General features: G+C 45.1%; 1 protein-coding gene across 2 annotated transcripts; it reads right to left on the minus strand.

Moving 5' to 3' along the window:
- Nucleotides 1–6,684: 6,684 nt before the first annotated feature.
- Nucleotides 6,685–12,794, minus strand: LOC118385246 (general transcription factor 3C polypeptide 4-like). 2 transcript variants are annotated; one of them, XM_035772228.2, is made up of 5 exons: nt 12,419–12,794; nt 10,383–12,092; nt 10,126–10,256; nt 9,412–9,500; nt 6,685–9,037 (listed from the first exon to the last, which is right to left on the minus strand). In XM_035772228.2, exons 1-5 carry the CDS (start codon nt 12,707–12,709, stop codon nt 8,973–8,975), a joined length of 2,286 nt encoding a protein of 761 aa, XP_035628121.1. In that variant the 5' UTR covers nt 12,710–12,794; the 3' UTR covers nt 6,685–8,972. The 2 variants fall into 2 exon arrangements, with proteins under 2 accessions (XP_035628121.1, XP_035628120.1); XM_035772227.2 differs by having other exon boundaries at nt 12,404–12,793.
- Between the last annotated feature and the right edge of the window lie 537 nt (nt 12,795–13,331).

The raw sequence follows: 13,331 nt of genomic DNA on the forward strand, positions 1-13,331 counted from the left end.
GAGCATCAGCTGTTCTGGACAACTTTGTTATCACGCTCTCCGTAGTCGATGTCAGTAAAACTTTTAAACAGGTCAACATTCACAAGGCCGCAGGGCCAAACGGATTACCAGGTAGTGTACTCATAGCATGCGCTGACCAACTGGCAAGTGTCTTCACTGACATTTTCAACCTCTCCCTGTCTGAGTTTGTAATGCTAACATGTTTCAAGCAGACCACCATAGTCCCTGTTCCCAAGAACACTAAGGTAACCTGCCTAAATGACTACCGACCTGTAGCACTCATGTCTGCAGCCATGAAATGCTTTGAAAGGCTGGTCATATGATGCAATCTCTATTTCACTCGACACTGCCCTTTCATACCTGGATAAAAGGAACCCCCATGTGAGAATGCTATTCATTGACTACAGCTCAGCGTTCAACACCATAGTGCCCTCAAAGCTCATCAATAAGTTCAGGACCCTGGGACTAAACACCTCCCTCTGCAACTGGATCCTGGACTTCCTGACGGGCCGCCCCCAGGTGGTAAGGGTAGGTAACAAGACATCAGCCATGCTGATCCTCAACACAGGGGCCCCTCAGGGGTGCGTGGTCAGTTCCCTCCTGTACTCACTGTTCACTCATGACTGCATGGCCAGGCACGACTCCAACACCATCATTAAGTTTGCAGATGACACAAAAGTGGTAGGCCTGATCACCGACGATAATGAGACAGCCAATAGGGAGGAGGTCAGAGAACTGACCGTGTGGTGCAAGGACAACAACCTCTCCTTCAACGTGATCAAGACAAAGGAGATGATTGTGGACTACAGGAAAAAAAGAGGACCAGAGCAGGCCCCCATTTTCATCAACGGGGCTGTAGTGGAGCAGGTTGAGAGCTTCAAGTTCCTTTGGCGTCCACATCACCAACAAACTAACATGGTCCAAGCACACCAAGACAGTCGTGAAGAGGGCACGACAAAACTTATTCCCCTTCAGGAGACTGAAAATATTTGGCATGGGTCCTCAGGTCCTCAAAAGGTTCTACAGCTGCACCATCGAGAGCATCTTGACTGGTTGCATCACTGCCTGTTATGGGAACTGCTCAGCCTCCGACCGCAAGGCACTACAGAGGGTAGTGCATACGGCACAGTACATCACCGGGGCCAACCTTCCTGCCATCCAGGACCTCTATACCAGGCGGTGTCAGAGAAAGGCCCTAAAAATTGTCTGAGACTCCAGACACCCTAGTCATAGACTGTTCTCAGGGCTACCGCATGGCAAGCGGTCCCTGAGCGCCAAGTCTAGGTCGAAGAGGCTTCTAAACAGCTTCTACCCCCAAGCCATAAGACTCCTGAACATTTAATCAAATGGCTACCCAGACTATTTGCATTGCCCCCTCCTCCTATTTTATGCTGCTGCTACTCTCTGTTATTATCTACACATAGTCACTTTAATAACTCTACCTACATGTACATATTACCTCAATCACCTCAACTAACGTGTGTCCCCGCACATTGAGTCTGTACCGTTACACCCTGTATATAGCCTCGCTATTGTTATTTTGTTGCTGCTCTTTGATTACTAGTTATTTTTTATCTCTTTCTTTTGGGGGGGTATTTAAGTAAGGGCTTGTAAAGTAAGCATTTCACTGTAAGGTTTACTCCTGTTGTATTCGCGGGCATATGACAAATACAATTTGATTTGATTTGAATGTCTTGTGAGTGTGCGAGCACACTTGTTCGGCTAGCCGCCAGCCAAACTGAAGCATGCTTATTAATGCCTTTAGTGTTGTAGAGATGGTGGTTATTGCTCTTTTGGGAGAGCAAGTTGAATCAGCATCTTAGAGCCTATTTTTAAAATCTGATTGTGTAATTCTAATATTCCATCAGTCCAGACTTTAATGTCTATGGTCCAGACAGTCATTTTAATTCAAAGGATTTACCTACTATCCTCTCTGTGGATGTAAGCTTACAAAATATTAAATTGTTGATTGATAGAAAGAGGAACAATCTCTTTAGGTTAGCCATAATGAAACTCTTTTCACCTTCAACCCCTACTCCCCCGACTACAGCTGGACTGTTTGTCCTACCTCCACCTAGCAACACAGTCCCTGCTCCCCAGCTGGTTGGGGGGTGGCAGACACCCACCTGGGTCGATTCCCTGCCATGACTCCTCACCCTCCAGTTACGACTCAAGACTGTGACGCCATATTTAGAGATGATGGGAGATCTCATAGGTGCAGGCGGTGCCATAGTAATTGTCCTTTGGAGTGCCCCAATGATGCCGTTAAGGGCCCTTCAGTGATGAGGCTAATGGAGGGAGACCTCGTTTGCATAACATTATCTTAATTGAGCCCAAGGCCTGGCATGAAAACAAGGCTTTGATTATGTTACTGATGGAACGGGATGTTGATCTGACCGGCGGCAACCATTTACCCGACAGCTACATTAATTAACAGCTATCCCGTTACATGGGCTTTAGGAGGGATGAATAAGTCAACATGGTGACGTGTGTGCCCGTGTGTAGGGCCCTTGTCTAGGTCTGAAATGACACCCTATATAGTGCGTTATAGTGACCATAGGGTTCTGGTCAAAAGTAGGACACTATATAGGGAGTAGGAAGCCATTTTGAAGGCACCCTAGGTGTTCTAATGGAGAAACCACAGTCCTATAGGAGATATTGGAGGACAAGGCCTGGCACATAGGGTGGATCCTCTTACCCCTCATTCCCTAAAGGAGGAAACCCGGCCTCTGCCAGCACACAAAGCCTCTGCTAATACTTTTAATTGTGAATTAATTAGACTGCTGTATCAATATTTTGGTAAGACCCAACAGCCAGGTCTTAGTTTACATGTGCATTTGCTGTGCTTGTGGACACTGTTTCCATCCAAAGCAGCTTCGATATTCAACTCAGATACTGTCATCAGAGAGTTATAATTTAGAGTACAGAAGTTAGATTTCCTATTTAATTATGACAGCCTCTCTCAGACCAGGCGTGCCTGGGATGACACAAGATGAGTGTGTGTGTGTGCTTGTGCCTGCACGCGGATCAGGATGTAGCTTAACTGAAGCAGGTCAGCCAGGTAGCTCTTTTGTTATGTAAAGAGGTGCCATGTGATCCTGCAGGATAAAAGAGGAGAGGAAAAGAAACCGTTCAGATAAACTTCCCTCATCAGATAATTAACCATGCCTTTGCTCCAGTTTCCCCTCCTTTGCATAAGTGTCTGATCGACTTTCAAATAGCTGATCAGTCAGAGAGAGATGCTCCTTCCTCTGAGCCATCCTTTGGGGCTCCAGCAGAATTAGAATGTTACAGCAGGGGGTGGCACACATTTAAAACATACTAAACTTATAGATGTCCATATGGAAGCCAACAAGGGAAAATATAAGGACACATTTAGATAAAATACATTATTTATCCCTACAGTTTTGAGGCCCTTTGGTTCAACATGGCTCAACATCACGCACGAAAAATGCTAATATTGGTACCAGGACTTGAATAGGATTTGTGCCACATATGCTAAAATTACAGCATATGGTAACAGTGCCAGGGAAACTAAACCAAAGCATGGATTGCTGTCATACCTTGTCCATGGACTGCTCACAGATTAAGAAAACCATTTTTGTAATTTAGGTGAACTATCCCTTTAAGCTGTATTTGCTGTTTGGGGTTTTAGGCTGGGTTTCTGTATAAGCACTTTGCGACATCTGCTGATGTAAAAAGGGTTTTATAAATACATTTGATTGATTGATGGATGTATGCTTTTCATATATTTGTGCCCTTTCCTCCCTGTCAAAACTTCCCCTGGACTTGTCACAATGAGTTTTGTATAGCCCCCCCCCCTCCCCCCTCGCTTGCCCCGTGCTCCTTCCGAGCTCCCCTGCTGCCAGTTTTTAACTACACTCCACTCTGGCCTCTGCTCTACTTGTTACAGCCCCAACACGAGTGCAAACAATCAAAGTGTTTGGAAATGTTGAAATATGCATGGCTATCCGTGACAGACAGATAAAGCAGGGCAATTAGCCACGTAATCCTAGAGCATCGTACGGAATCATCAGTCTCAGCTGTCCTCTCTCTCTCTTTCCCTCCTTCCTTTCCTCTACTCTCTTTCTCTCTATTAGTTAAATGTACTCTGTGTGTCGGCTCCCCATCAAATCAAGTAACACTTCCCCTAATTGGCTTATAAATAATACAGCAGGCCTACATTATAATTTCATCAGTGGTAAACATTGCGGGGCAGTTGGTAAAGAACCTATCCCTCATTAATTTCTTAATTTGGGTAGATGGAACGAAGGGGAAATGAGAGAGAGAAAGGTAGGGATGGGCGAGAGAGAGAGGGAGAAAGAATGTGAGAGATGGGGAGACCGGGTGAACAGGGGGACTCATATCACCTCAGGCAGAGAAGGAGGGAGTGAGGAAGGGATGGTTGAAAAATCAAGGGGAGGAAGATGCTATTGCTGCTACTTTTGTTAATAAATGTCAGATATTCAATCCAAGGGTTTTGTCAGTAGCTTTCTTGCGCGATAGGTGATGTGGACCTACCGCCACTTTCCAAAACACACACCACACACTACACTACACACACCACACACACCACGCACCACACATCTCATATCACACACTACACACACCACACTACACACCTCACACTACACACCTCACACCACACACTACACACACTACCCACACACTACACACCTCAACACCTCACACTACACACCTCACACTACACACCTCACACCACACACTACCCACACACTACACACCTCACACTACACACCTCACACCACACAATACACACACTACCCACACACTACACACCTCACACTACACACCTCACACTACACACCTCACACCACACACACTACCCACACACTACACACCTCACACTACACACCTCACTCTTGCTCCATATTCTTTTTTTTATACCAACTTAATGAATATTTCATAACAAGAAACATTAATAGTAATTCTAATGGTATTGCACAGTAGTTATTACTGGTATTTCTTACAAAAAAAGTAAATCAAATACTAATTATAATTTCTGCATAACCAAACCCTGAAATACTTTCATACACTCTCAGCCATACAGACACTTAAACAAAAACAAACACTCATGATTATGTGCACTGCCAGTAAACTATTTCACTTTTTAGTCAGAACAACAGTAAGCCAATGCCTTCTACATGCATCTCACTTGATCTTCTTCGTTGATTGATTATCTTTCCAAAGATGATACAGTAGCATTCCTATGTCGAAGAGTTGAACTCTTCAACCTGTGATATAGGCCTACGTGAGAGACACAATACCGTAGACAGCAGCCTCTTTGTATTTACTTCCGGCACTTGCTATACAATTCAGTTTAGTCAAAGAAGAAAGTTGCCTTTAAGTTTCCCTTGTCAGATAAAGATAAAGCAATGGAAAGCAACCGTTATGATTCTATTAAGCTGTTTAAGGGACTGTTACACATTGTGTGATATGTGGGCTATGAGGTGTATGCATATGACATGTTCTGATCTCTGAAAGACTGATATTAAAGCAAACATTAAAACGAGTCATTTCCATTTATCTTTTGGCTGAAATGTGGGAATATAAAAGGCACCAAAAAGCCCTTCAGCCTTCAAAAGGGGAGGAAAGCGTCCTAGGTACGAGTCTGGATCCAGAGTCAGACACTTGAAGGCAATCTTTCTCAGCTGTAACTCAATGCTGTCACTATTATCGAGAGCTGTCACCTCACGGTGTCATAAGTGATGGAGAGAGACATCCTAAAAAAAGCGACTGTCGAGATTTACAACTACAACACATGTACTGTGTCTCACACAAAGACGAAACAAGCTGAAGAAAGCCAGGTATATGTTAGGCTTCTCTTTTCAACTGACATCTGATTCATCCAGACTGATCCAGTAAATGACTCACTTACCAATGACGGGACAATACAACTCTCCATTCACATCAACTCCATATCATACAAATCCTATTAGTTAGATGGACATTCTGGTCGCTAAGTGGAGCCAACATGAAACCACACACATAACACCCCCTTAGACTTATTTAACTCTGGCTGAGAGTGGCGGGTCCCGTGTTGAGAATGAGCTTAATTAATGTAGCAGCAAAACACAAACCTCCCTGCTCATGCCCTTTCTGCTGCTACTGCTCAGTATTAGTTCCACTTCAGTGGCCCCATGCTTAGCAACAAGAACAAGCAGCGTCTCTAATGACGGACGTCCCCCTTCTCTCCACATATCCCCACCACTGGTCTCGGGTCACCGCCCCAACCCCTCTAGGGACAGGAAGAGGAGAGAAAGGAGTCTACCCGTTAAAGGACCTTGTTAACAGCCTGCCTAGAAACAAACCCCACAGACTCACTTCATTAGCAGGGACAAGTTAGAAGATGTGCCTTAGTTTGGAATAGTTTAAAACCTGAGGAGAGAAAAGTATTCTCTCAGGGGTTGGAGTGTGTGAGCAGAACGGCGGAGGGAAGTGACTTCAGAAAGGCGTTCGTTCTCCAAAATGTTGTGTTTATTTTTGGGGTCCAAACATTGCAGACAGTCATGTTTATCTCAGAGTTAGGGGACTGTCTGTTTCCTGCATAAACAAACATCATTGTTTAGGGTAATACAATTACTACGGAGGATTCCATTTTTTATGACTACATATTAGAATCTTTAATTCAATGGGAGAAAAACTAAAATCACAAAAAAAATGTACAAAGACAAAAATGTTTATTTACACAACAGAAGGAAAATATAACTCTTGGTTACAAATATTTAGGGTCACGGAAACGTCCAGACGACCCAATTAAATGCGATAAAGGAGACACTGAACTTGTGAAACGGCAATGTGACAAGGACAAGGTTTCACAGAGCTAGATGAGAGAGGAGTGAGTGCTGTCATCTTTAGGTACTATAGGGATCGGTGTCTCTGGGTTGACAGTCCACTCTGTTAGTTGACATGCAACTGTCAAAGAGGACTTAAGGACAGAAAACTGGGCAGTCCAGTGAGACATTCTAATGGAAACCATTTGTCCAACGTTGGCCTTCCATTCCAAACTATGACGCGAATGTAAAAAATAGCTGACTGAAGTTATCGAAAAGACTCAAAACACAGCAAAATACAAAAGTGAGAAATCAACATGAAACGTAAAAAATACAAACGGAAACATGGATTTGATCCCATAAGAATTTTCCAGTGAAATGAAGCAACTGCTGTGCAAATGGGTGGAGATGGAGATATTTGGGTACTACAAAATGCATCTGTACACATAAGAGTAGATACAGTATATTGTATCATATTCAAACTAGATAAACAAAAGGAATAGCATATTAAATACAAGTGTGAAAAGGTGCTATGAATGTTTCATGCGATCCAGCCATTGACATGAAGGCTATAAATATTGTATGCATAGAGAAGAATCCCTCTTTGAAGTCTTGTGAGAGCTAAGACAGAGGAAGAAAGGGAGGGGAGACGGTAATTACTGGTGGAAATGCTCTTTGACAGATTATTCTATTAAAGCAGGAGGAGGTTCAACCAAACACCGCTAACCTCTAACAGCACTGGTCTCCACCTATCAATGACAAGAACATTCTCACCTGAAGGCCCACTTCCACTTGACAAACACGCTTACTGGGAGCCAATCACATGATCAAAAAACCTGTATGCTCTGTATAATGCTGCAGAGTTTGCACATTGTCTAATAATATTGAATGGTAATAATTAGCAAAGTGCTAGCTTCAAATTAATAATTAAAAACCTGAAGACATATTGTCAGTGTGGATCGCCAAAATACGTTAGCGTCACACATACTACCGCTATATCGACCACAGACAACCTTAGATCAGACATAATGAGCCACTTTGCAGAAAACAGGCTAATTATAATTATTTCCACAAATAAATGTAAATTCTGAACAGATCTGTCTGCCTAGAAAGTGTTGACAATGGGCTGAGGATTCTGGGTAAAACTCTGGCCCTCTCATTAAGTGTTGAGAACCGAGAGCCAGGGCCACTTCCTGACACAGGGCTAGCTCCAGAGCAGCCTCACCCCTCTGCCTGGCCGGGGCTGTGCACAGGGACATGCTGGGGATGTAAGGGATGAGAGAGGACACGATAGAGAGCAGTACTGCTACTAGCCCAGTCTCCCAGGTCCAACTCCATCTTTGATCACTGGCCACTGACATCTATGTCTCTGAGAGAGAGTGCACATCCTTCCCCATGGAACATTGTTCTCCCCAAAATAAAAAAGGGTTTATTGTATTTAACAATATCAACTCTAACCCCCCCTTGATTAGAATTAGTTTCACATCTGCCTGCCGCCCGACTCTGTCCCTCATTACTGTAGAATCTCATTTACAATCAGCCCCCAGGGGAGACATGCGTCAGTTTTAAACACACTTTCTATCCCTCGCTCACTGCCTCGCGCCCCCCCCCCCCTCTCCGTCTACAGTAGCGGAAGTCCTCATCTAAGAGAATGACAGTCTTTTTTTCTCCTACATACAGCATGGAAATGGTTTTACACTGCCAATTAAAATAACAGATACCGGTACATTTAGATTGTTTTCTCTCAGTCAGATAGGATATGTATTTGGCAAAAAAATAGACCAAAATAGGGCTGACACTCCAAGTCCCCCTCTGTTTTTACCTAACAGAATAACACACAAATGTGTTTGGAAATGCAGTCAAGATGAGGAAAATAATACTTATGGGGCTGTGAACTCAGAGAAAAGGTTATATCCATCTCCACACACTCCACTTACTCTTATTAAACCATAGTTATATCAGTGGGGTTTTAAATGTATATTCAAAATCTTTATTTAGAAAATGATACGCTTATGTGCTATAATTCATTTTAAATATATCAATTATGCTTGGCAATAAGTAACAGGTAAAAATAAGGAATAGTGGTGTACGTTGTGAAGATTGTCCATCTAGTCTGAGCAGGCACACAAATGCTGCAGGCAATATAACCCCGGCTCTCCACTAGCATGTCCTATAGTCCTAGAGGAGAGGAGAGTCGCAGAATGTACAAGGACCCTGCAGTATCCTCTTGATCCAGTCTGGGTCTGCAGTGAAGAGGGTAGGAGGAAAATAAATAAACATTGAATATTTTATCAGATTCATCTGTTCAATCACAATCATCTGCTCCACTATTTGAGCAGTAAATAGACAACAGCTTGAACACTCAGTAATGTTAAGCTTATTGGAAATCGTTTATGCAGGCAGTCTGTCACAATTAAAGAAAAAAGTTTGAGAAAAAAAAAGTACTTTCTTATATATTGTCAATGCTATATAAGGAGATATGCTGATCAGGGTGCAGGATGAGAGAGAGCTGACAGTGAATAACAGCCCTGGGAGAGAGAGAAGAGGGTGGAGAGAGAGAAGAGGGTAGAGTGAGATAGAGGAGGTAGAGAGGTGGAAAGTGGCGCTAGCTGCTTACCCTCAGGCACTGGCAGTCTGGCAATGCTATCCTGCAGTAGGCAGCGTCTGTACGTGAGTGTCTGGCACGCCTGGTAGGATAACACACACCTGAAAGAGACGGGCACGCTTCAGACAGGCACTGACACTGAGTGGGAGGGGTATCAATAGTCTAAAGTGGCTTCCTTTGCTCATATTCTTCCCTTCATTTGCAATGACTGGAAAGAACGGAATATGTGAAAGTGAATTCCCAGTAGACATCATTATTCAAGACATCCCTAGGACAGGAGTTCCCAAACTTTTTTGGCCCACAACCCCATTTTCATATCAAAACTTTTTCACAACCTCACAATGTATTAAAAAATATATAAAAAAATAAAGTTATGTAATCAGGACAACAGTAACTTTTTTAATTGGGGCTTTGACAGTCTACTACAAATCAGTCAAAGTATTTCATTCTGAAGGAGGTATGGTTTGAAGTGACTGAAATGCATGAGAAAAAGGTATTGAGAAGTTCAGAATATCACTAGGCAAACATTTTGTATGAAATTCTTCATAGAAAAGAATATCATTGATTGTATTTTATGAAAATGATGTCTGCAACATGAAAGCCAACTGACATACGAAGGCAACTGTGGCATAAACATTGGACTAGCATAGCAAAAATTTCAGTATTTACATTACCGGAATTGGGTGACTCGTGGTTATAACGCAAATAAGGTTGATGACACTTTACCTGAGCCACATGTGTCCATTGGAGCAGATAGCCTGTTTGCGGTCTGTGAACGGTAGCACCTCCTTACACAGACTACAGTACTCTGGGAACGTCTGCTTGTTCATCTTCTTCTGGATGTGACCTATCAGGACCTGGGGTACAGACAGCAAGATGTGAGAGGTGCTGAATAATGCACAACAGGGTTGAGCTTAAACACTTGATTATTGCTCAGGCAATGTGATAGGATAATAGAAAAGGTGTAGGGAGCCTAGTCCAACCTTGGCAGCCCTGTCCTCATATGTAGGGTCACTGGTGAGGAAGTCACAGACCCCCATGGTGGGGATACTGGTGTTCTCTGTGATCCAGGTGTGAAGGTACACCTCCCCCAGAACCCTCTTCATGTGCTCCCTGGTCAGGTGGGCCTCCACCGCCTCGATCCACGCTATCACCTCTCCCATCTTCTCCTCCAACGCTTGGGATTCTGGGTCCTGTAGCTTCGACACCCCCTCTTCCCCTCCTCCACCCCCCTCCTCATCCCCCACAAACACCTTGGAGTCTTCATGCGTGGGGCGCCAGCGTTCCTCCACGGGGGCCTTCTGCAGGGACTGGTAGAGCACGCGCACCAGGAAGAGTTTTAACCTCCACAGGTAGGGGGAGCCTGTGTTGTGTACCTTCTTGTCCAGCTCCTCCTGCAGCAGAGCAGGAATGCATTTCTCCTTCAGTACCTTCCAGCGCAGCAGGTCCAGCAGGTCAGTCTGTTTGAACAGGCTCTGGACCTGGGACTCCAGCAGCTCAGCCGCCGCATCGTTTGGCGTCTTCAGGGTCACAAACTGGACCTGGTACGTCCTGGAGACCAGGTGCTGACCATTGGTCATCCCTGCAGTACTGACCAGGGCCAGGTAGGCCCCGTTCGGGCTTACCGCGATGCCATGCATCCTCCGCCCTGCCATGCCTTCTGGCAGCCCGATCTCCTCCTGCTTAAAGGCCACGGCCATGTCGGTAAAGATGGGCGTGAGCTTCTTGACAGTCCCATCCAGGGAACAGGTGTAGATGGAGCCCCCCTGGCGGCTGGCTGTCATGGAGACAATGGGAGTGGAGTGCAGGCCAGTGACGTGCGAGTTGTGCACGTTGAGGCCCGCCTTGGAGATGAGCAGCAGGCACCAGAAGAGGTAGGAGCCCCTGGCCGCCACCACCAGGCTACAGTTACAGTTCTGTTTGGGGTGGAACAGGGAGATACACTTGATGTTGTGTACAGGGATCTGGTCTGACTCCTGCCAGAGGACCACTGGCTGGCGCAGGGTGAAGTAGCCCTTCACTGCCTTCAGGTTGACAGGCAGGATCTTGACAGGCCCTACCGCACTGCCCACAATCAGTCCGCTCATCTTGCGCCCGCTGTGCTCGTACTCCCACCATGCCAGCACACTGGGAGACGACACCCCAGACTGGATGGTGTTACAGGACACCACTGAATCCTTCCCCAGCATGGGCAGGCAGAACTGCCACACCACCAGGTCTCCGTTCTCCATCAGCACGGCCAGCAGCACCGTCCCCACGTCCTTCCACTTGTTGTTGGTCTGGACGTGCTGCGTGGTGCACACACTGGACCACTCCATCCGTACAGGGGTCTGCATGAGGTAGCGTCTCTGAAGCTCAGCCAGGTCCTGGAGGTTAGAATTGGGGGGCTCCCCACCCTGCACTGAGTAGCCTCTACTCTCCAGGCTCTCTCCATACAGCTGGGTCAGGTCAGCCACCACTGTCCACTGTAGACGCTTGGTGCTGCTGTGGACAGTCAGCTTGTGGTCCAGGGTGAGGGAGGCCAGAAGGCTGAGGCCATTGCCGTCACAGCCCAGGGGGGACCAGCTGGTGTACATGATGCCCTTATGGACGCCTAAGGTGGGGTTGAACACTCTGTCCAGCAAGGACTGGCTCACTGAAGGGTCGCTGGAGAACTTGTCTTTGGCCCTCAACAGCTCCTCCTCTGGACCCACCTGGACACATAAAAACATGTTTTTTTTTTTAAAATACCTTTAAAAAGTAGGCATCTGAATGCATTTAGAATACCATACTGAGAAAACTAAAACGACTTTCAGAAAATATCTAAATCCCAAAGTAAGTTCATCAACATAATTTGCTAGCCTAAATAGGTTTTACTTTGGAATAAATGGTTAACTGCTGCTAGCAGTTAGAAACAAATAGGCAGCAGGCATCAGCCAGGTAAACACAACAACCTCACAACTTTAAGGTGTGGAATGAACGCCAAAGTAAGCAAGTTTGCTAGCTACATGTGTCCAATATTCACCTTCAATTCACATACTTTGTCCGGCACGGGGATGGAGGTCCGATGCAGCACCAAGTCTTGGTTGTTGCCATGAACATCGCACAAGACCTCCATCAAAGAAATGCCACTTGCAGTAGAGGCCGAGAGTCGGTGGTCCTCAGACCACGTGAGCGGCTCAAAACCGCTGACCGGACTAGAGAGCTTTATTACCGGATCCCTCTTCACAACTGGACCGAGTTCTGCCCAGGAATCATCCTCTGGTTCGGCTTCGGTAAGTTGTCCTTCCTCTACCCCGTCAGCAACACGAGCTGGGCTGCAAGCAGCCATTTTCCATGTAAAAAATAAAACAACGCGTCACTACGGCGGTGGCGTAGGGACATACCACAATGAAAAACATAATCAAAGGCTCTCGGGATGAAGTGTATATATCGGGGTTAAGATGACAGGAAGACTGACTGTCTGTGCTTGGCAAAAATAAGAACACACGCCCGATTACCTCCCAGCTAATTTCAAACGTTCCCACAACCTTTTCCCGTAATAGTCTCATTAGGTCCTTATCTAACTTTTTCATAGGAATGTTCCGGTAAAGGAATGTTTCCAAGAGACCATTTCAATAGACCATCTCCTTAATATGAAATAGAATTTACCCAGAACGTGGTTACCATGTTCTCAGAATTTAAGATATTAATGTTCTAGATGCATTTCATAGGAAAGTTGTAAGAACATGTGTCTGTTGCTTAAATTGTGCATGTTCAGCTAATCAGTAATTTATTCAACATGGGATTTGATCTCACAACCTCTTGGTTCAAGGTAATCTGATGTTCATGCTTGCTACACCACCATATCCGTGTAAAGTATACATTAATTGGACTATTCTCTCATCATTGATTTTATTGACTTATTTCAGCAAGTTAAAGGCTTTCTGTATATTTGTCTAATGTTGGTGGGC

The sequence above is a fragment of the Oncorhynchus keta genome, chromosome 9 (assembly GCF_023373465.1).
Source record: "Oncorhynchus keta strain PuntledgeMale-10-30-2019 chromosome 9, Oket_V2, whole genome shotgun sequence".
NCBI lineage: Eukaryota > Metazoa > Chordata > Actinopteri > Salmoniformes > Salmonidae > Oncorhynchus > Oncorhynchus keta.